The sequence below is a fragment of the Phalacrocorax aristotelis genome, chromosome 2 (genome assembly GCF_949628215.1).
Source record: "Phalacrocorax aristotelis chromosome 2, bGulAri2.1, whole genome shotgun sequence".
Lineage (NCBI taxonomy): Eukaryota > Metazoa > Chordata > Aves > Suliformes > Phalacrocoracidae > Phalacrocorax > Phalacrocorax aristotelis.
This window is the reverse complement of record NC_134277.1, coordinates 101,238,666-101,262,342: the sequence shown is the minus strand read 5'-3', so window position 1 is coordinate 101,262,342 and position 23,677 is coordinate 101,238,666. Positions and strand designations below refer to the sequence as shown.

General features: G+C 39.4%; 2 protein-coding genes across 10 annotated transcripts in view; both read right to left on the bottom strand.

The window, feature by feature from the left end:
* The window catches only part of TEX10 (testis expressed 10), a 60,115-nt gene extending 49,856 nt beyond the window's left edge, over positions 1–10,259 (bottom strand). Inside the window, exons 1-4 of the mRNA XM_075084520.1 lie at positions 10,170–10,259; positions 9,573–9,702; positions 6,587–6,775; positions 5,073–5,779 (exon numbers count right to left, since the gene is read on the bottom strand). Of these exons, the coding sequence (XP_074940621.1) occupies positions 5,073–5,779; positions 6,587–6,766 (887 nt within the window). The 5' untranslated portion in view covers positions 6,767–6,775; positions 9,573–9,702; positions 10,170–10,259. The remainder of the gene's footprint in view (positions 1–5,072; positions 5,780–6,586; positions 6,776–9,572; positions 9,703–10,169) is intronic.
* Positions 10,260–12,164: 1,905 nt separating this feature from the next.
* The window catches only part of LOC142053210 (uncharacterized), a 25,246-nt gene continuing 13,733 nt past the window's right edge, over positions 12,165–23,677 (bottom strand). For 3 of the 9 annotated variants that reach the window (XM_075084507.1, XM_075084506.1, XM_075084508.1), the window contains exons 12-18: positions 22,597–22,642; positions 22,203–22,262; positions 19,978–20,085; positions 18,235–18,331; positions 16,981–17,178; positions 13,731–13,851; positions 12,165–12,706 (exon numbers count right to left, since the gene is read on the bottom strand). In XM_075084507.1, coding sequence (XP_074940608.1) covers positions 13,772–13,851; positions 16,981–17,178; positions 18,235–18,331; positions 19,978–20,085; positions 22,203–22,262; positions 22,597–22,642 — 589 coding nt within the window. In that variant the 3' untranslated portion in view covers positions 12,165–12,706; positions 13,731–13,771. Of the gene's footprint in view, positions 13,852–16,980; positions 17,179–18,234; positions 18,332–19,977; positions 20,086–22,202; positions 22,263–22,596; positions 22,643–23,677 lie in introns of all 9 variants that reach the window. The other 6 variants (XM_075084505.1, XM_075084502.1, XM_075084503.1 and 3 more) reach the window with 2 other exon arrangements.

Below are 23,677 nucleotides of genomic sequence, written 5' to 3'. Positions count from 1 at the left end.
TTTAAATTAAGAAATGTCTCCCAGAAAGAAAAAAAACCCGAAGGACTTTTTCTTCCCTTATGACACACTTCGTTTGTGTTTCAGAAGGGATTATCAGCACAAGTGACCAAATCCAGCTCCTGGATAAATTCAGGCAATTTGTATCCATTTTCAAGAGAAGGTTCTTTAAGGAACGAAAGCCCTGAATAACTCCTGCTGATTTTAAGCAATACAGAAGCTTCTGAAAGGGTTTCCAAATAACAAGAGCCCTTAAAAAAAAGAGAAAAAATCAACAATAATTTCAACTGATGATTTCTGGCATTGTTTTCCATGAGGAGTTTGTTTTCTAACTCACAGCAGGGAATTCTCATCATAATTCTAACTTTCTAATATCCATAAAATTTGTATACTGAACCTCCTGTTAAACTCCTTTCTATTTCAGTGATTTCAGTGATTTTTCTTTACATAGACACCCAAAATAGTATCTGAAGAACTATTCGCTTTCTTTCCACATATAGGCAGAGAAATTCTGTTTACAAATATGTTAATTTCATATTGGATTAAAGAGGTAAAGCAGTTTTTCCTGGTCATTCTGTCATTTCCAAATTATCCAATTAGCTGTAACCTTCTATGAAGCTACATTTCTCATGATGGTGCAACCACCTATAACATGCATATAATAGAAAATTTTATTCTGTCATTTCTCTCTGGTTGAAATTGGTATCTCAAGAAAATTACTAAACCAAAACAAACCCAGGTATTCACAAACTGTAAAAGGGGCAGGCAGAATTAAAAAAAAAAAGTGTAAAACAAATTCAAGCTCTTTTTCAATGAAGGCAAGATGGGAGAGAGAATTTAGATCGCCAGCACAAAATAAAATGGACAAGCAGAAATGTAAGTGGTCATAAGAAAAAAAATACCAGTTTTACCTTTAATACCTACTACAACTATCAGACATCTTAAAATTTTATAAAGCTTAGTATTAACTGCAGCAACCAATGTACACAGTCAATGTAAATCGTATTATTCATCCCTTTTTTGTTGCTCTATATGCCTTCTATGCTGCAGACACTGAAGTAAAGACACCAGTTTTTTTCAGACTATCAGGAGAGTTTAGGGTGAATGGTTCCAGCTTCGACATTTAACTCTCTGTCATCTAAAGACATAGTAGACAAATCCCATCTTCCAGTTATAACCACAACGAATCCTAAACCACCAATGGACAAGCCAGTTGATATCAAGACCATAACCTCACTGAAAAAGTTAGGTTGTCCTGTAAATTATGTACTATGACAGGACTACACCCTCAGCTGAAACTCTGAAATGCCAGTAACTGGCTGAAATAGTTCTTTACTAGTAGTCTTTAATAATTTCTCTGAAAATAATACCTGATATTACAGCAGAGCTCTGCAATTCAAGCGATCTATTCCTGGAACACAAAAATCTCCCAATTAAACAGTGAACAGCACATGAAACCCAAGAAGCTGGCAAAACACACCTGAAGATTCCTACAAAAGTATCACACACACACCCCCAACTATTTCAGTACTTTTATGAAACAAGGGATGGAAAAAGAAAAAATCCATGCCAAAAGGGATACTCCACACAGCTGCCAAAAGTATTTAAGCAAGAATACTTAGCATAGCTTTCATGTACCCCTGCAAAAAAAGCCCCTATCTCTTAAGATAAGGCCTCCAAATATTCAAGATTAAAAACAGAAGGGGTAAATAAAATCTTGATTGCCAGATGATTACAAAATACTACTATAATCTGTCCAGTATGCATTTGAGTAGCGCAATATCCTTAGCAATACAGGTTCACTAGAACTGGGAAGATTTTACGTCAGTTGAAGCACTAATCTTTTTGTCAAAGATCTGTTATCACTATTCTTTAATGGCACTACAAAGCATACTACCTTCGTATCGGTAAGAAATACTACTGAGGAGAGCTGCAAAATATTTGCGCACCCCTTAAGCTGTCATTTTCCTTTAAAGTGACATTTTTATAAAACAATCAAAACTGTGTAACAGATCTGCCATTTGACAGTAAGAGGACAACAGAAATTCAGGAAAAGGAAGTAATGGAAGTATAAAAGACAAAATAAGGAATCAACTTTCTGCTGCTTAAGATAGGAAAAGTCATCAGAAGTTAGTAAGTTTTTATGGCTCAGAGTCTAAGGCACATTATTGTCCTCCTTTTTGTGTGCTGCTAACTGCAGCAAAGAAACACTCAGTACACAGAGTGAACCGTATTTTCCATTTCTATTTGATGTACAGGTCACACCATATACGTGTGTATTCACTATGCTTTGTCTTCCATTTTGATGTCTCAAGTCTTCTCCACTTTTTTCTGCAGCTTCTCAGCAGCAACAGAAGGTCTAGCATTTCTCTTCAGCATCACTTCCAGTGCGAAAAAAGATCACGCACCTCGGCATCACCACATTTAAGTTGTAAAGGCTTCCCACTTTTTCACATCTGAAATGAGTGTGATGTAAAAAGCAGCACAGTCAGCACATAAAGCAGAGGATATATTCTAATAATCTCCTAATTCACTGTAATCTGTAATTCACACACAGTAGAAAATAATAATAAAGTCTTAATATTTGCATTGTTGAACCAGACCGCACTCCAAGCTCAGAATCTATTTTACTAAACATTAATGCTGCAAACTGATTCTGAGAAATCCATTTCTATAATCACTAGGTTATCAATGAGGTGCCACCCCTACTCGATGAACTTGCAAGATTGAAAACATACAGGAACTTTAGAAATTTATCATATTATTAGTGATAAGTGGAAGCCTACTTTTCAAAGAACAAAGCTGAAACTTATGTGCACTATTAGTGATGAGGCCACCAACACAAACACACCACAATTGGCTACTTATGGTTTGGTCAACTCATTATCTATAGTTAGAACTTGACTATTTTGTGCATTAACTTAGTTAAACAAAAACACACACACTGAGAATTTGGAAGTACTCAAGGAGCATTACAGATGTTTTGCACCTCTTATTAGAGGTAATTTCTGTCCTTGCAGTGATGGCCACAGCAGAGGCCTGGGAATACCTGTAAAAGGCCACAGCTGGGATCGGAAGAGACAGAATTAAACATCTTCAAATTACCAGAAAAGATTTCAGTGGCAAATACAAAAGCCACCACAGTAACTTAACACTCCTATAATTTCACAAACATCCACTAAAACAAGCTATGCTAGCCCTTTGTGCAAAATGAATATACCAAAAGTATGCACAAATGCAATAAAATGAGAACATTTTAGTACCTTCTGCAGATGCCCCTTCTCTTTCCATTCTTCTGTTCTGCTGCCATCAGCTTGCTTTGCCAATCTCGCCTTAGATTCTAGCAATGTTTCCTTCTATTCTTCTGGCTCCTCCTTGTGCTTGCAGATGCCTTTTTGAAATTATTTATAACCACTACTGGATCACGATGTTTCACCAAAATCTAGCTCCTCAGAAAAGAGGAATCCAATTCAGGTGACACCAGATGTAAAGTTTATTTTCCTAGAGCTTGGATACAATGCATCTTCAGCTATTACAGGGTATGGTATATCACACACTGCATATCATTCAGGGCACAATAAAAGAATCCTCTGATATATGGTCATCCACAATTGTATGCTTCTGACTGCAGAGATGAAGCCCATTGGACTGTTTTGTGCTCAGCATGGAACCCTTCCCTCTACCTCAAGTGGACTTCACTGGTCTAGCTTCCAGCTAAAGTTTTACCTGCAGCAGATATTGTTGATCACAACTGAACCCTTATGCTATGTTAACAACCACTTCTATGAGAATAAGCTGCACATTTTGCTTAGCTTAATATAAACTTCCCATACCTACCACAAGTAACATGCTACCTACTGAGAGGAAGCCTAGGAGAGTGGGAATGGAATGGTCATTTGTGTGTCTCCACAACAGAGATGGAAAACACCTGGTAATTCAGGCCAAAACCTGTGGTAAGAACACCTTCTTCTGGACTTCATTCACTCAAAGATACAAGACACACATAGCAATGGATTAGGCAGTGGGTTTTACACCCTTTTCTGCCACTGATCTACACAAATTTGTTGTAACTGCTTTATACCCCTTATTCAGTCTCCCCCAGCAGTAAAATAAGGACTGTGAATTCTCTTCAAACCACCTTGGTATCTATGGATAAGAAGTGCTGCGTAACAGCTAAACAGTTCCCATTTTTCAAGCTGTCATTCCAGGTCTCCTACAGGCAGGTATGCAAGACCTACAGTAATGCATGTACATGAGGGTGCCAAGGCTTAAAGGTACACCATAAAGTGGAGTGGGAGGTTCCCCTCTAGTTTGAGAAGTGGGTGAACCAGAAAGGAGGGAGAGAAATAAAGATGGTTAGTTATTTCTCCCTTAACTTTAGCTCACAACTATTTGGAGTACTACTAAAACAAAAAAAAACCACACAAAAAATTTTCTGTGACTAAGCACACTACGCTTTCTTCCATATTCATCAACATGTCTCAGACGTGACACCTTTTATCCATAGTGAAGATACAAACCAGTGAAATGGTTAAAAATATCTAGAATTGGAAACTCAGCAGAACTTCATACAGCCAGACATATCTCATTATGCTGTCCTTTTTAAGAGGAGCTATATTCAAGGAAAAGAGATTCCTAATCTTATGACTCTTGAAGGTAAAAGCACAAAATTTCCGTAAAATTCATTATCACAGTATAAGAAATAAGCTTACTTTTAACGTACAGAAATTTGCCTGCTTGCTCCCAGGCCTATTTGATATCCTGCAACAACCTGTAGCCATCAACACGTATTCAAAAAAAAAATGCTAGAGTTGGTCTCCCAAAATTATTATGAATAGCATAAAATAAAGCTTTTATTTGAGAGCAGGAGAGTTCATGACAGCACAGTTATCTGCCCAGTATTTCTGTATTTTCAAGTCACTGCAATAAGACTGCACGTTACACTAAATGCCCTAAGATATGGCTAAGGGACAATCCCACAATAAAAATTAAGTCGTCTTCAACAGCAACAAACCAGTTTAACATTGTGATCACACAGTTGACATTAATTCCCAAATTAGTTAACTTTTTCTCACCTCAGCCTAAATGATGAGTTGATCTTTGGTCGTAAGCCACCATTTTCAAACAGCTGTATATGTTGCTGATTATTTGCATGGACCTTCCAACTTATACATACTGGGTTCCTCACAGAATGAGGGCTATCCTTTTGTTCTTGAAGCCCTTCATCCTCTATTTCACTGGATCCATCTACCACCGCTTGGAGAAACTTCTTGAGCCTGGTAAGTACATTCAGCCTCCACTGCTGAGAAGTTATTCTGCGATTTGGGTTAACAGAGAGCATCCAGGAAAGCTTCTCTCTGCTTTTCAGTCTTTTTGACAGTTGCTGGTGAGAAATAAGCTCTACAAAATTCTTCAACAATATACTGCTGCGGTCTGTGAGAAGAGCTGGGTATGCTTCCAATAAAACGTCCAAGACTTTCAATGAATCTTCCTGAATCCCCTCACTGATATGAGTCATGGCACTGGAGAGATGGGCACTTACCAAAGGAAAAAACGGTGCAATCTGTTCTGCTCTTATTTTTGAAGCCAAGAATTGCAGCAGGTGAACAGCTGCTCCTCTGACACCAGAATCTTTGTCTGTAAACACAGCTGCCACCTCACTTATTATATTTGAAAGGTGTGCATCAATTACAAATGGATACTGAGACAGGAGATCTTTGAGCCCAAGAAGTGCATTATGCTTAACCCCAGGACTATAGTGATGCATCTGTGAAAGCAGATCCTAAAAGGAAAGAAACATATATACTTGCTATCATTACTACTTTAAGCTCTTTCAACTTCCCCACCTATTTCCAGCACACTTTTCTGAAACACTCAAAAGTACAGCATCTGTTCTCATGATACACTGCTGTTCAAAGCAGTGTAATATGTTCAGAACAAATATAATATTAGTTGAAAGCATAACAATGAACAAATCACCAAAATTCAAAGACAGGAAAAGCAAGATACCAGGACTTGTCCTGCAGGTAATTAGATAATCCTCATTCTTAAGTTTATGCACAACCCTACTGACTTAACAAGGGGATGACCAAAAATAAGTCCTCTCACACTTGTTCTCAAAAGTAGAATTATGAAATCTCAGTCTCAACAGCTTTCTTCAGTTTATGCAGAGAGCTGCAAGAGATAGAAGATGACTCAAAGGAAGGAAAGCAGAACCGCCACCCAAAGAAATACAAGATTTTTTAAAAACAGCATCTCAGGAAGTTTATTTCTTAAAACCCTGTCCTCAAGTTACAATCCAAGACATCCAAAAACCAAATGTTAATCCTAGATACTTAAATCAGTGTGCAACTTTAGTTTTTGCAATGATAAAACCCTTCCCTTGGGTTATATGCTGGTCCAGCAATTTATCAAATTCATGGCTCAGCTTATTGTCAAGGACAGAGAGGCTGTATTCGGATACTCTGCTGGGTTTTTTTAAGTTTGGCGCTTCTTAAAAAATTTTTTTCCTAAACTCTAGCAAACATAGTAAACCTAGATAAATGACAAGAATTCTTCTGTCATTTCAGAATGTAATGTCACAGTATACCTTTATGTTAAGTTTTCTATTCTGCGTAGGAAGCACTCCATCTTCTTTAAGCTGCTCAGGAATTTGTATGGCCTTTGTTCTGAAGGTAGTATCAGTTGCATTCTCTAGTTTAGGCTTTTTTTTCCCAACTCTTAATTTCACTTTCTGGAAATCTTCTTGATGTTTCCTTTTTTTAGTCATCCTGATTCTCTGCAAAAAGATATTCAGAATTTTAATTTTATTAAATACACTACAAATACATCTTTCACCAAAGAGCACCAACTTCCTAACGAAGGCTACTGGTTTTATGCCTTTTCCTATGCATAAACTACTGTCTGCTCTTAAGACAAGATGCTAGCCTAAACAGACATGCAGACTGATACAGCAGAGCTGCTGTTCTAGTATTTGGAAAACATTCTGCTGCTCCTTTGGCTGTCTTTGCTCTGAGAATTAGTTTACTGAAAAAGATGACTTAAGTATCTGCATCTTTCACTGCTTTATCAGATGAAGTTGTTGGTTTTGTTTTGTTTTAAAAACTTCCTGCCAGTAAAGCAGCTTTCTATGTAGATGACCCATGTGTCAAGCCAAAAGAGCTCACTGAACTGTTTCATTTATTTTGTGCATTTTTTACCAACTCAATCATTAATATCATACAGTCTGCACAGGTAGAATCATGGGCTTAATCAGGCCTCTGCTGATAGCAGCAGCATCCAAGAATCTAAGAAAACTTCCACTACACACTGAGAAGTCCAGTCAGTGCATCTAAAAATTTTACCTAGAACCACGAAAAAATTAGGTTAAATGGGCACATATAAAGTAAAAAGAGTCTGAAATACCAAGCCATATTTAATAAGGCATAAGAAATAAGGTAGTATGAGTAGCTATACCTAGAAGGCTACAGTCATTCTAGACTAGACATACAATAACCAAAACAAACTAAAACCCACATTTCAGTTTCTGAATGACCTTTTGGCTTTGATATATCTGTACTGATAAAAGTACTCTTAATCCTACCAGATTGGAAAAAAAAGCCAACCACCCCCACCCCACCAAAAAAAGCCCCAAACTAAACACTACACCACAGGCTCCTTTTTTTTTATCTGCCTTCCCTCAATATCTCTACTTCTAAATTCATTCATAACAAGACTCCAGAAGCTGATGCCACAATACTCAACATCACATACAAATTGCGCCTAGATTTCAGTTAATTAAGACCACGAATGCATGGGCTGATGACTCCAAGAAGTGGTTGTAGAAATTTAAAAGGGCGAAGGGGGAGGCAAGCACAAAGCCATTATGATGTTGAGGTTTAACATCTCACAACTTTCTAATAATAGCAGATAATTTATAGAGCTGGAAATCAACATACTTCCAGATCTCACTGTAGGCAGCATAAAGTCCATGCTGTCATGTCCAAAAACTTTGGGTTTTTCTCTCTTTCAAACTACTCTTTGGGTAACTAAGTTTTCATGTTCTTAATACCTAAACTCTACAAAGAAGTTGTGAACACAACATTCAAACTTTAGACAACAAGCTAACTAAAAAAAAAAAAACAATACAGCTGAATAAACCTAGAAATTTCTAAACAAAATATCCCAACAATGATTCTTTTATGGTGGATATGAACACCATTCACTCTAGAAAACATAATTCTACAGCTGATTTTCCCAATGGATTTCAAACTGTAAACCTGTGCTGCATTACATCATCAGGACAATCATTAAGGAATGTTTTACATCCAATTGTCATTTTCCATTCTTTTAAAACAATTTAAACAACGGATTATACAAACATTTGACTACTAAATTTCTGCTTTTCACATGCTAGCTTCAAACAGCTGTCTGCAAGATCACTTTAACGGAGGTGTAAATTTAGCATAAGTAACCTATCAACTGAAAAGATTTTAAAAAAACTTGGGGTTTGGTGCTGAAATAAAAAGGCCCTTTAGCATCCAAGTATAACACCTATAGCTTTGTAAGTTTTTGATTTTTACCATATGTATCTTTGAGGAAAGAACTGCAACAAGATTTTCACTACTTGATTGTAAGACATACAGAAACAGCTAGAAGCTTTTGACAAGAATGTTACTTCCACTTACAAAGCTTGCTTTAGTGGAGATATTTAGGAAGTCTCACTCTATGAGATGAAATGTTGAGCTTCCAGTAAGCACCAAAAACTTTACAATATAGGTGCATGCACACCTGAACAAAGTCCATTAAGTTCCTTTAAAGGAAAAGGATTATAAAATATACTTTCTCCTACTAAAACAAAGCAGCACAGTTTACCCTGCACCACGTATTCTGGAAAAAAAATACTGGAAGTCTAAACCTAACTATTTCCAATTCAGAAGTACCATGCTAAATCAGAGATAAAACGGTTGCAAAACCAAAGCATGAAAATACCACAGTATCTACCTAGTAAGATGTTAAGCAAAACCGTATACAGCTTATGAAGTTATGTAAATATTTTATTGAAACTTCTTGCTGAAACTACTGTCTGCCTTCTGACTTCAACCCTATTTTCAGCTGGCCCTCCTCCAGCAGGACTGAGCTAAGTGCACCTAACAATTCCTACACTAATAGTTTTATAATGTCAAAAAGTAAAACAACCTCAAATCAATACTGACTTCCTCTAACGTAAAGCTGTACGCAGCACTTTTCAGAAGCAACCTGAAGAGTCACTCAGCCATCTTCACATCAGGCTTCAGGAAACAAGCATGGGACAAAAAACAAGCAGCCGTTTCACCTGTCATTTCCTCCCTTGCAGTTTTGAGGCAGCACCCTCAGGGAATCTTGCTACCAGCGTATTTACAAGTTCAAGCAAATCAAGAAAATCCTGAGAAACCAGAAGGCAAGGTACACGCCCTGACTCCTCTCGCCTGATAGAAGATTTCCACCCGGGCGAGCTCCCCGCTAGCAAACGGCAATCCTCAGTGCAACCAACTCCTCGCGGCGGACAGTGCACCCCGGTTCCCCCAAAACCCGGCGCCACGCCGCAGAGGCCGTACCCCCGAGCCAAGGCGCTGCCGGAGCAGGGGCGGCGGCTCTTCCCGCAGGTCTAGGCCGTTAGGCGCCCCTCCTCACCGTCCCGGGACATCTTCCGCCTCCTTCCCGAGTAGCCGCTCCGCTCACGTCGCTCTACGAGGCGTTTAAATAAAGCGCGTTAGTGCCCGACCGGGTGCCGGGGCTCCCGGCGGGGAGGCCGCGAGTTCGGCTGCCGACAGCCCCCGCCGCCGCCCCGGGGGAAGAGCCGGGGCTCCGCTAGCGGCCGGCGGGGCAGGAGAAGCGGCTGAGGGAGCGGCGGTGCCGCGACACCGGGGCGGGGAGATGAGGGAGTGGCGGAGGACGCCCGCGGCCCGGTGAGGAGGGAAGGGGATGCCACCGGTTTCCCGGTGGCGGCACGCCCGCGGTTCTCCTCACGCTTTCCCGCCGCCCTGCGCAGGAGCGTGCGGAAGGGGGCGGGTCACACAAAAGGCGGCCGTTAGGGCAGGGCAAGGCCAAGGCCAGGCCGGGCGCCTCTTCCTCTTCCTATCCCTCCTCCTCCTCTTTCTCCCGCGCGGCAACGAGTACCGCCAAGCCCTGCGCGCGCCGCGCCGGCCACTCACCAACCACGCGGCAGCGCGAGCCCCCTTCCGCCCCCGAGAGCCTGCCCGGAAACGGCCGCCCACGTGAGCGGCTGCGACCAAAGAGCGCCCCCCCAACCCTCCTCCGCGAGAAGGAGCGCCCTTCCTTCCCGCTCCGCCGGGGCCCGGTCGCTGGCGCCCCCTAGCGCGGCGGCGAGGTCGGCACCGCGCCGGCAGCCCCGGCGGCGGGACGAGGGGTGCGGGCGGGTGGTCCCAGCTCCGGGGGCACAGCGCAGAGATGCTTGTCGTTCCCGCGAGGAGGCGCCCGCCCGGGCGCTGGCCTGGTGGCAGATTGCAGGAGGTTTTCCCTTTTCCTGGTAAATTCGTGTTAAGAGGCGTTTGCTGGCAAAGCAAACCGGTGAACAGAGGAACGCAGGTGACGGTCCTTTCTTACACACCTAGTGAGCAGGCCCGTCGTGAACAGGTGGGCCAGGACAACCTCGGGAGTTTTCTTCTTACACCTTTCGTGAGTTACCATCGTAAGACACTCAGAGACACGTTTCCCGCTTCGCAGCCTGACAAAGCTCCTTGCCACGAGGAGCCGCTTTTGCAGCTGGGCGGCCGCACCCCTCTGTAGCAACCCCCAGGTCCTTGGGGTACCCGACTGTAATGCCTCAGCCAGGAGAGGCGCTCAGTCACGTTGCTGAAGGAATCGCGCCGTGCTGCAATTAAACTGAGATGGGACACATGACTGCTGAAAGTTCAGCTGCGTTAAGATGTCTGCATCCCATCACACTTTAATTACCGGAATCGGCATCTTTGACTCTTGGCTCAGGCTTCTTTGTTGTAATAAGCAACAGTTTTGCTTTCATGCTTTCTTTAAGCCCAGCTCCTGCAGCCCTTGATTTGTACCTCATTTCCCCCAGCAAGAATGCATTAATAATAGCAAACACTAGGCTTTGTGTTTATAGACTCGGAGAACATTTACAAGATGCAATGTCAGTGAAGGCAATGCCAAGTCAGCGTCAATGCTTCAGGTTTCACAGGCAGTAACAGACGTTCAGGCACATCATACAATTTTGTACACCAATACCTAAATTCAGCAGACGGGACTTGCTACTTCGAATGGGGTAATGAATTCCTAACCCAGAAGGACACAGCACAGGAAGCAAAACAAAAGGAGGATGTTTCCGTGCCTGCCTAGAACAGCCATCGCAATTTACCCCAGAGGGTAAGCCACCTGTTGCACATTCAGAACTTTTCATTTCCTATGAGGTCACCTGTGGAAACCCTTCCACTTTCTGCCTCCTAAGAGGAGTACAGGTTCTGCATTTTTTTGCTGGAGATTACTTCCCCGAAGCCCTCTGGTCTCTGAGTAAAATGTGTAAAAACTAAGGTAAAGCTAAAGAAAACCCGATTATCTCTTGGTTTATTTTTTTTTTTGCTCTTGCTTAAGTTTCAGTTCTATTAATTCTCTGGTTACCCCAGATGTCTGCCTTGCTGTTACTGTGAGAAACAATTAAAATGTATAATATTAAGTACAGCCAGCAACATCATTTAAGGACCATTAGGAAAGAGAATGCCTTTCTTTCTTACTTTAAAATTCTGGCACAAGTGAAATATTACCCTTAAAACCTGTTTTGGAACAACCATATGGTTTTCCATTAGCGTCAGAATATACCAAGCCACCACAAAACACAGGCAGATACAAGAACAAAATAATGCAATTCTTTTGCACCATCTCTTTGCACCAGAAAACAAAACAAAACAAACAAACAAACAAAAAAAAACACAAAGGGGAAGATAATTGTATAAGCGAACAGGCTGCGTTAGACATTCTTTCACAAAGCATTTCCGGAAGCATACACTTCAGGATTTTTGTGCAGCTGAGTTTTCTCAGCCGCCTTTGAGAGGTACAGCAGCACCCTGCAGCACACCATTTATTTTGTATCAATGTGCTGTAGATTCAGGGGTCTTTCTATTTTCAGCATGCTCCTCCGGCACCCAAGGGAAAAAAAAACCATACTTGAATCCAAGTAATTTCAATTTCCTTTTATTTCCACTAGGAATGATTCCACGGTAAGAGAGAGAAGCTGTCCCAGAGATGGCCATTTACAACAGCTGAAAATTCTGTTCTTATTATTTTAATTAACAGAATGTTCTGCACTTCAAAAACAAACAAACAGATGGTTCTATTTTTATTTTCTGTATTACAGGCACAGAATTCAGAATTTCGTATCAACTAAAAAATGTTTTTACTGATCGCGCTCATCTTCATTAAGCAGTCATTAACATCATCCGTATTATAGAGTAAATGAGCTGTAAGAGTTTTGGTTCCCATCTCTGCTTCTGACAAGAACATGTTTAGAGGCATTCCAGAAATTCTTTGCAATTTCTTTAAAGCAGTGTTGTTTCCATTTAACTGTCACTGAACTGTTTTCATTCCTGTGTCTGTTCATAGAACAAAACTAACTGATTCTGTGGCTGCTTTCTTTGTTACCTTATTTTTACGTTGCCTTGTGTTCCGTGATATGAAGATGTGAAACAGTCAGGATAAGGATTCTCAATTCCAACCAGATCTCAAAAAAAAAAAAAGTAAGTTAACATTAAAAGGTTCATTTACCATCTGGTCCCAGCATGTCTACGTTACACCAGCATTTGGCCGCAAAGCTGAAGAGCTTTAATTAGAGCCACTGAATGCTACCCAACATCGTAAGCAGGAAGCAAATCTTAATTACACAATTTTAATTTTTTTTTCCAAGCATGCTAATTTGTAACCATCCAAAACATTTTTCATCATCTGACACAAGTAGTAGCCATTAGACCTTTACATTTGGTCAAAGCCACTACTACTTTAGTTGGAAGGAAGTTCACGTTAAAAGAGCCTGAACTGAAGGGCAGCATGAGCCAGCTTTCATTTAATTCGCACACTGGTGGGACTGGAGAAAACAAAAGATACTCTCGCTACCACATTAGTGCCTCTTAATCGCAGGCCGGCTGATCTCTTGGACACAGCCCTGCATTTGCAGGCACAGCCAACCTCTGCTGACTTTGCTAAACCTTCCAACCACCTTGGCTCCCTAGATTGCCTATAATCCAGGAACTTCTCAGCTCAGAACTATACTGACAGCACTGACATTTTTAATCTTTACTTAAAAACGTGTGGAAACCTACTTGTAATCCTTACAGCGGAACGGATTTTTGATTACAATAGCTTTTGAGTCAGGCCCAGGAGACACAAGGAATAACTTCTAGTATTTGTTGTAGGATGAGTTTACACTGCTGACTGCAGCAGTTCACTCTGTTGGTAACTCTTTGTAAAAAAAGGACTGACAATAAGATCAGACTGTCAATATACAATATTTAAAGATATTTAGAAAAACAAGTTACCTGTTTTAAAAGTATGTTTTAACATGGGAAGAAGGAGCATGAGCATTACAACCTTTCCACAAATATAGAAATTTCAGCTATATGGAGAAATAAATAACATGAATCTCAAAAACAAGTTATTAATTTAATTAAAATAACACTGTACAAAATTTGAACATAGCAAAACCAGCTACAATGAGTTCATATTAAGAAAAACAACAATCTCAAACTTACAGAAAGTAAGCATTGCTATAGTAACTCTATTAACTACCATGTCACTGTGTGCTGCCATCGCTCGATCTTCTCAGAGTTCCACTTTCAGTCAGGATCCTTATAACATTCGGAATATCAATTCCTTAGTTAAAGGCGAACAAACAAACAAGTGAAAAGATAAAATAAATGGGTTGATGATAAAATACACTTAAAAGCACAAGTTATACTGAAACATTTAGACGCTGACTTGAGTTTAGATCTTTTCTGATTAAATGAAAAATACCATAACTGTTAACGATCCAAATGTGCCTGGAAACTCTGTGTATTGCTACCAACAGCTGTACTGGTTCAGCTGAAGGGTCTGTCTTGCCCCTCTACTCTGTCCCCGACTTTCAAAGACCTGCAGCTGATCATCAGGAAGGCATGACCAGAAGTCTTTGGTTTTATCACTGTAACAATAAGCCGAAGTGCCCTCTTCTGAACACAAGCAAGAAGGCCATGTGGCTTTGATGAAGCTAATGCCCATGACTTTAGGAGGGGGAGAGAAGAAGTCAAAGAAACACAGGGTCTGCTTACGTGGTAATAATAAACATTCAGCATCCACAACCAAATGCTAATGGAAGAGTAAGAGCAGGGCAAGCATGCCTTATGCTTGGTGGGGTATGAGAATAGAATGTTCTCCCCGACTCAGATCATCTTCAGCTCAGGAGACTCTCCAAGTCTGACACGGCAAACTTTTCAGTAGCCTTCTTCCAAACACTTGCCCAGTCTGCCCCAGACACCGAAGACAAGGACCCATGTAATATTTTTGTATCTATGGTATCCTTTTGCTAGGAGTTCCATATATCATCCACCTACTATGCGAAGAACCATCTCTTTTCATCCATTTTGAAGTTGGACTCCCACACTACTCTCAGTTTATGGATCAAAAAGAGAAAGGAAATAATAGAACCCTGTCTGTCATCTCCATCCACTCATGGTTTTACATATCTGTTATAATATCTCAGTCATCTCTTTCCCAGGCCAAAAAGAGCCCTAGCTTTCTATTGCTTCTTATATGGAAGATATTCCCAGATTTTTTTGCCTCCTCTAAACCTTTTGCAGCAATAAAGTCCCTTATCTGAAATAAGGGAAACAGAAATATATGCCCTATGCCAGATACAGGCAAAGCATATGCGCAATAGCAAAATGATGACTCCCATCTTGCTTTCCACTCTTTCTTTAATTCCTTGTATTTGACATATTCTTCTGACTGCTAAGGCAGTATTTCCGCTGATCTGATGAGGAGCTTTTGCAATTTGACAGTCAATGAACACTTTTAACTGTTTTGAATTTAACAAAGTTTTGTCATCCCTTTTTCCGGGTCACTTGTGAAGATACTAAACAGTCTTAAGCACAGGCCCACAGTTCTCTACTGGAACCTCCTTTCATTGTGAAAAGTAATTGCCCATTTGCTATCTCTTTGTTATTTAAACAATGCAAGGAATTCCCTCTTTTCCCACAGCCAGTTAGCTCCCTTAAAAGCCTCTGATGAGGGTACCTATCAAAAGCTTCTTGGAATTCCGAAGAGACTCTACGAACTACATCACCTTTATCCTGCTGATCCCTTTCAGACAACTCCAGAAAGTCTGTAAGGAAGGATTTCTTACCACAAAAGCCATATTCATTCCACCCCCAGCCACTCTAAGCAGGTCATATTTTTCCACGTGTCCACTATTTCCTACCTTGTTTTTCTAAACAGTTTATATTAACCTGACCAACAGAAGCTGGCAGTTTCAAAGACTGCCTGGAATTCTGTACTAGTTTTGGCTGGGATGGAGTTAACTTTCTTCACAGCAGGCTGTGTTTTGCGTTTGTGGCCAAAACAGAGCTGATAACATACCAGTGTTTTGGCTGTTGCCAAACGGTCCTTGCACAGCCTCAAGGCTTTCTCTTTTTCCCACACTGCACCCTCACAGTGATTGGGCGGGGGAAGGGAGCTGCAGCTGGGACTACTGATCCAAACCAGCCAAAGAGATATTCCATACATCGTGCTCAGGAGTAAAAACTTGGGAGGCTAGGGGGTGGGGTTGGCTTCCAAGGTGAAGTTGGTCAGAGTTACTCTGTTGCTCAGAGGCTGGCCGGGCATTAGTCTGCTGGTGGGAAGCACTGAGCAATTGTCTTTGCAGCACTTGTTCCCTCCCACCCCTTCCCTTCACTTACTAAGCTGTCTATCGTGACACATGAGTTTTTTCACTTTTGTTCTTGCTATTCTCCTCCCTGTCCAGCTGCTGGGGGTGGTGAGGGGCAGTGAGCAGGCAGCTGTGTTCAACACACAACAAAACCCTAAGAGACACATAAACAAGAACCACATTTGCCACCCACAAATTTTCAGGTTCCAAAGAAAGCTTTATGGGAGGAACCACTACTATCAGTAACTTAACTATTTTGTTCTGGAGTTCCCTAGGTGATATTCAGGAAGAGTTATAACAATTCACTGCTTTCATGGTTTTATGTTGTCAATTTGTTCCCAAACTTCCAATGCCAAACAGATACTCTGCTGAGTCATTGGCAAGCATGTGCACACACGTGCCCAAGGAGAGGTTATGGCACAGACTGCAGCCTCTCTCTAGTTTTTTCGCCAGTGAGCACTCAAGGAAAGACTATCTTAAGCTTCTCTACAATGTACTCATCTTCAGTGTTCTTTTTTCATCCTGACAATCCTAAACACACTTACAAAGGGTAAGAAGCTTAGAAATGTACCAAGGAAGCTTCTGAAAAAAGGGCAACGATCGACTGGAGACATGGACGGTTTAGTAGCTGAAACTTGTTAAAAACTTGTAAGCAAAAGAAAGACTACTTGTTTCCCATTCATTATTATTTCTGTGTTACTGTGCAAGTACAGTTCCTTCAGGAATCAGTAAGTAAAAATTTCTTTGCTGTTGGCATTCCCAAAACCAGTGTTTCACCAGTTACATCACAGACAAAACGTGCTCCTTTTTTCTAAAATAAATACGCTTGATTTTAGTTTACTATCTCTCACCATGTAAAGGTTCCTATGCACAAATGAGAAAAGAATGTTAAAAGAAATTCAGCAATTAACAACACCTTCTTGGGAAGGCAGCCATTTTGAATGACCATTCCTAAACTGGATCCTGCAATAGTTAAAGGGGAAAAAAAAAAGTCTCTTCAGCCCTCCTTAATACCTCAAAGTTCTTGGAGCTATATAGTCCTTAGTATTTCACAGAGCTAACAAAATTATGTCTATTTTTATGTATGTGTGTTTGTTTACCTCTGAAAGCTGGATTTGCTGCTGCTATTTTGTGTAGAGTAGCAGTAACTTCCTCAACATTCATATTTCTCACACTGTTCAAAAATTCAGTGGTGATGTTCTCATACACTGTTTCCGAAGAGCCAGTTGAAAAGTTTTGGGGTTCATCTTCCTCATTTACTGATAAGGACTGCTTAGCTGATCGGCTGCTTGAATAGTCTTAAAGAAGAGAAATACTGTTTTTCAGTAAGACAAGATTCTGAAGTGTCTTCACTACTTATTTCCCTTAATAGGACTTTTCAAATCAAGCACTTCCAGTCTGGCGCAGCAGCATTGCTGGTAAGGTTCACAACTTACTTTGCTACAATTTCATACAACTGAGAATCAGGAATGCTTTCCATATACAGAAAATCCTGGACAAACAAGGGTAGGGAGGTGTGTGAAAGCTATTGCCATTATGCTTACAAAAAGGAACTAAGAGTTCCGAGTCTTGTATATTGTAGGTCATTGCAATTTTTGTTATTAGCATTGTATTAATTGAGGTGTTCAAAAGCTAAGCATCCTAGGGGAAAGGAAAAAAAAAAAGTAAATTGCCACTGCACAGAAAACAAAACAAAATAAAATGCAAAATAGCTGCAGTAGTACTTTGGGTACTTTTCCTCTCCAAGCATAGGATACTTCCTATGCTTGAGAAAAATAACCATTTGTTTATATCAAGAAGGAAATTACCTCAAAGAAATCTAAGAATCTTTGAAAAAATTAACCAGAAGTACTGAGGCCAAGTAGCTCATGTTCATGTATTAAAACAGAGTTCTCCATCCTGTACAGAACAATTTTGTTTCCACTAGCATCTGATGGCACTAGACCTGTGCTAAGCCTCTTCTCCACCAAAAAGAGAAAGAAATGGAGGCGGGGGGGGGAGCCAGAGTTAAACTTTGAAAGCCTCCTTAGAAATAGTTGCCTCTGGACAGAGGAAAGTCAGAGTCATAACTAATTCATTGTTTTCTCCACATCCTCCAGTTAAGTAGGATGAATGTTTTGAATGGTCTGCCCTTCCTAAACATTTGTAGAGGATGGGGGCAGGAGGGACAAAAAAAATCCCCAAAACACAAAACTATAAATTTATGCTACTTGATCTTGACTTTGTTCTGCTCATAAGCTCTGCTTTTAGAGAAGCAGGAAAAAAAAAAACAGATGTGAACCTTGTATAAATAAATTTATGCAAGGTATAGTGTTAGGATTAAAGCACATTCAAGACTGCAACACTAACATTACCAGTATCAGAGTCACTAATATCTGCTGAAGTCAGGTCAGACTGTTCTGTGGAATGTTCCAATGCTTCTTCTCCATTATAATCAGTATCTAAGATGTCCTACAAGTTTGAGAAAAGTTGTGTTCAGAATTTCATCAAGACAACCTCTTAAAGTGACAAACTACAACATTTTTAATGATAAAAAAAACAAATACAAGGCTAGTATTTCTGCTACCAAATCTGAAAAATCAAGTATTTCTTTGAAAAAATCATACAGCTGGTAATGAACTTCCATGCACACACTGCTCATGGTATCTCTCTATACCTGAAAAAGCACTATGTAGGCCAAGAAGTGATACTTGTAGAGCCTAATTCTCAACCTGCCAGGTCTAAAAAGGAAGCTTTTTACACTCAGAATAAAAGACTTGGTTAAAAACTTACCAGCTGAAAGATCACAGTTTAGAATACAAAAAAAAAATCTACAACTAGTAGCGTCAAAGTTACTTCACTTAGAACTTGATTGTTTTGCAACATGTCAAATTTTGCCTTCTTTCCATACAAATAAACCAACAAAACCCTATATGAAAGACCAACAGGAACAAGGTGGAAGTAAGATTAATGAGAAAGTAAAAAGCAGTAAATAATTAATGAGAACTATAGACATGGAATTTACTGTGGAGAAGTACTGCCGTTGCAGCAGAAAGAAAGCAATAGAGGGAAGATAGGATATGGGGAACAAAAATAAACTTTATGATAAGAAGTCCTGAATTAAGAAAGGCTTTTGAAGACAAAAGGGAAAAAAGAAAAAAAAAAACTTTTTTTCTTGAAGTGTCTCTTCTGTGAGTCTCTCCAGCTTTTTGGCTGGTATTTAACCATATCTGGCATTATCCAGCCTTTAAATAAAGAAGTTGTTAAGCAGCTGTAGTAGTAGGATTAGCTGTTGTGGTAAATAAGAAGTCTTCAGTACTGACAGTTCTCCAAGAAACGCTGGGAGGTGTAAGGAATAATGTTTCCTACAGCAAGTACCAACAGGAGAGTACCTACCATTCCTGTTGACAATGGGGGGCTGAATTAAAAAAACATTCCAAGCATGGAAACTGTGGAGATGATGGTGTAACAGAACATAGACTGGAGGTATAGGGAACGCAAGCAGCAACCACAGCAGCCTCAAACTACACCTCAGAATACCTGCATACTATGCCTATATCAAGAGAGGTCAGTCAAAAGTAATAGCAGAGAGGAGGAAAAACTGGGTTTCTAACAGCATGGGAAGAAAGATACCTCAAAGGGAACAGTACAAAGAGTAGAACCACAAAAAAAAATGTCGGAAAAGAAAGAAAATTCATGTCAATAATGTTTTATTGCATGGTGAATGAAGTGAAGGCTGGAAAAGGAAACGGCATACAGAATAACAGTGGCAGGGAGGTCAGCAGAGAAGAAAAAAGCTTAAGTTAGAATTGAAAAGGTGCAAAAACAGCAGAAAAACTTATATGTAAGGAAAAGCATGGGAAATAGGAAACAAGACGATTTTTAGCTTCTATTTAAAAAAAAAAAAGGCACCTTTGAAGTATTGAGACCCCTCAACAGAAAAGCTATGTTTATCCTATCATTACTACAGTAGTTCAAGTATTTAATGGCCAAAACTTACACAACAGGCTCCACAGCAATTTTTGTTAAGTATAATTGAACTATATATAATAATAAAAATGCATAATTACAGGAATGAACAGATTTGTAGAACAAAACCAAAACAAAATGCTAATTACTTTTTTTGATGCAGCCTGCTGACGATATTCCACTAGTGCATCCGTAAGAGTCTGTGTAACTTTCAGGATAAATGAAGCATCATCTTCATTCAGTATCTCAAAACTTTGCTAGGAAAAAAACCCAAACAACACCACAAAATAAAAAACTTCCATCTGAAAGATGAAAGTGTCAACATGTATAAACAAAATCTGCAGGAACCTTCTATCTGAAGGATAGAAGTCTATCCTTCTGTCAGACATAGCTGAAGTTATAAAGCAAATACAGTTTTTACTTTTAACCCCATAAATTGGGGGGGGGGGGGGGAGGAGGGAAGGGTAGGAAATGGAAGGGGATCCTAACAGAGGGAAGCTGCAGCTCCCCAATACGATCTACAGTCTTTGGAAAGGAACAACTCAAGAATACACCTGGAAATGCATGCAGGAAAATGCTCTTCCTTAAGTACTTTGATGTCTTCCCAGGACACCTGCATACAAATGACTATGTACAACTTCCCTGAGGCAACATAGTCATAACCCATTTCTCTAGAAAGTTGCAAAAATCCAGGACATTACTGAATGTAAAAATATATGCCACCTTGCCTTATGCTAACTTTCTTCTTCCCAAAAAGCCTAAGGAGAAGGCAGTCTTTGAAACTCTGAAGCTTTAATTGGGGAGCAAGTTCTAGGGCTAACAACCCTCACAAAGAGAGCTACCTGCATCATCCTCTTGTCTATACTAATAAAGTTCTGCTGAAAATACTTCCACTGGGCACAATGTAACAGTACTGCAGGCCTGTCCTAACAATTCAGTCTTATGGATTAGGAACAAACACCTTTAAACACTCCAGACAATGGGAAAAAGTAATAAAAAAACCCCTAGCATTAAGTTCCTATGTGACAGCATAACAGGGATTACATTTTATTTTTAACATTAATAGCATTTCTCTCTCCTGGTTTGCACAAGTTATATTTAAAGAATATCTTGTAAAAAACTAGGTGGAAAAGAAAGTTAAACTTGGGCAAGTATATCTCTGCTATCACATAATTAAAATAATTGTATTTCTTTTATAACAAAATTGGGCATACTGGTTTTCACAGTTAAAAAAGTATACAGTGCGGGTAATTACTGAACAACTGGAATTATCGCATGATATGAACAGCAAGTCCAGAAAAGATACTTGTAAAATTACTTTCTGCTACATAAGAAGCCTTTTGAATCCAACAATAGAAACAGATAATGCAGCCTTTAAGAAAATGACTGTGGATGCTAATATTAAACAATTTTCAAACCTTCCAAAACAGAACATTGTTCCAATCGCACTCCCTCTTTTGTTCATGGAGGACAAACATATGAAGCAAGAGGAAGCCTCAAAACAAATTCAAGTTTTATTAGCAAGGTGCAATCTTTACACCTAGTCATTCCCTATTAAAAAGGGGAAAAAAGATTTTACGATAGTCAATAGTGCTTAAATTACTTCGCAGTAGCTGAGTCACAGCAACTATCAGTAAAGATTTTCATACAGCATCATACAGATGCTTTTGATAAAATCACCATTTCTGTATGCAAGACCACAAATGTCTTCCAGCAATTGGCGACTCCTACTTCTCCACTCTTACTGATTGTATCTCTGCTGTGAATGCGTACATAATACATGTCTTCAACAATGAAGCTCAGGTGTTCTGCCACTTACTTTACAAAGGGAACAGGTAGGGTTTTTTAGTTTATGGTTTTTGGTTTTGTTTTTTCTTTTGTTTAAGTATACAACTTATACAACAAATTTAAAAATTTCTTCTTTACTTTCTGCGTATCTCAGATAGCCTTCTTCATTCTGCTGCCTTCCATTATTGAATTATATCTTTCCAAATTCCTCATTTGAAAATGACAGACCAGTTACAAAAGAAAGACAAAAAATAACTTTAAAGAGGTCATTTTACTTAAGCACATAGTTAAGGAGTTAAGCTATAGTTGAGAAAAATGCATTTGTTTTCAATGCAAGTCATTCCTCTGACATTAACCAGTACTTTGGCAACAAACCTGTCTAGAAATTTTAGAATGAATAGAAATATTATAAATTCAGTTATATTAACTTTATTCTGAATCCTACCTTCTGACAAAATATGTTGTTAGATTAGGAGACTGCCTACATTTTGGCTTTCATATTACTTGCTAAATTTTAAACTTAGTAATCCTGAGAACTTTTTTTTTTCCCCAAAAATTTCATTGCAAGGTAAGATTTAACACTCACCAAATAACCCAACAGTTCTTCTGGACTAGTGAATTCTTCAGGACTTGCTGTAAATTCTTGCTGTTTAATATTAAAAAAAAAAAAAGTCCAGAGATCTATTATATGCAGCAAATATAACTAAAATTAAACAGTAATTATTATTATTATTATGGTCATTCTAGGTTCTTGCTCTAATTAAATTATGTGTGCTTTTATGAAACACGTACATGTGTTTTCATGGCATACTGGGAAAAAACCTTAGTAGTTTTGCTTAGTAACTTGTAGCAAATTTATCGTCAATAATACTATTAATTTGAACAAGCAAAAGCAAACACCATTGCCAATCATATATTAAAGTAATTATTTCCCCAACTGTTTGTAAACTGGAGCAAACCAGTAACAGAAGAATATTCACCTCTACTTCCTTGTTTTCTTCCTGCGATTGTTTATTGGTCTCACACCTTAAGATAGAAAAAATAAACAAATAAGTACATAAACCCATATACAGTTGGTTGAACTATCAAAAAACATGTGGGAAGTCAATAACTCATAATTTTAAAGTTCCTGACATACTGCTGCTACAGTAGTTCTGGCACATTCTTATTTCCCTGCAGAAATCCCAGTGGTCCTGGATATCACTGTAAAAATCATCTCTGACGTTTTTTTTTTTTTCGTGTGATTAGCTAGTGCATAAGTTGAAAAACCCAGAGTTAAGAAAACAGTTTGACGTTAGTAGTGAAGCTGTAAGCTTTTTGTATGCATTTCAGAAAGACAAGGCCCATAATTACATTATGATTTTTATCAGCATTTCCCAAAGTTGCCTTTACAAAAATTCAGCTATAAAAGAAGTATTTTACAATGTAGCCACAGAGATACTGGGCACACAAAGATTCATACGGCTAAAAGTTACTAACCCATATTTGCGCTGTTCTGCAACTACAACTACTACAGATGCATTCCACCCCTTTGCAAGCCCAGGAATCAGGGCTGAGTGTGGTTGGGTCTGGTTTTTTTTTGTTTGTTTTTTTTGTTTGTTTGTTTTGGTGTTGTTTTTTTTTAATTAACCAAAACCATATGACTACCAAGCCTAAGCCCTCCTCTTTCTTGAAGTCTTTCTTAGGAATCAAAATTGTAGTAAAACCAGATGATACATTTAATGAACTCAAAATAATTTGCATCTTCATATTACTCTCTCTGCAGAACTTCACTACAAAGAAATTAAAAGTTACAGAAATCCTCAGACTGATACTGCAGAATCTTTAAGTGGAAACACCATTTGACTGCTTGCTGCCAATGAGCATCTGATCCTATTCCTTTTAAGAAACTATATATTGAGTTCACATCTCTCAGAAGTCTCACAAAAATATTAACAGCAAAGGACAAGCTGAAGACCTAATTTAGCAACTAACTTCCAAATCAGTCTCTTGCTGAAACACCTGGCTGCTCAGTTACCCAGGTTCTATCTGAACAACTGGATTAAAAGAACAATATCAAGT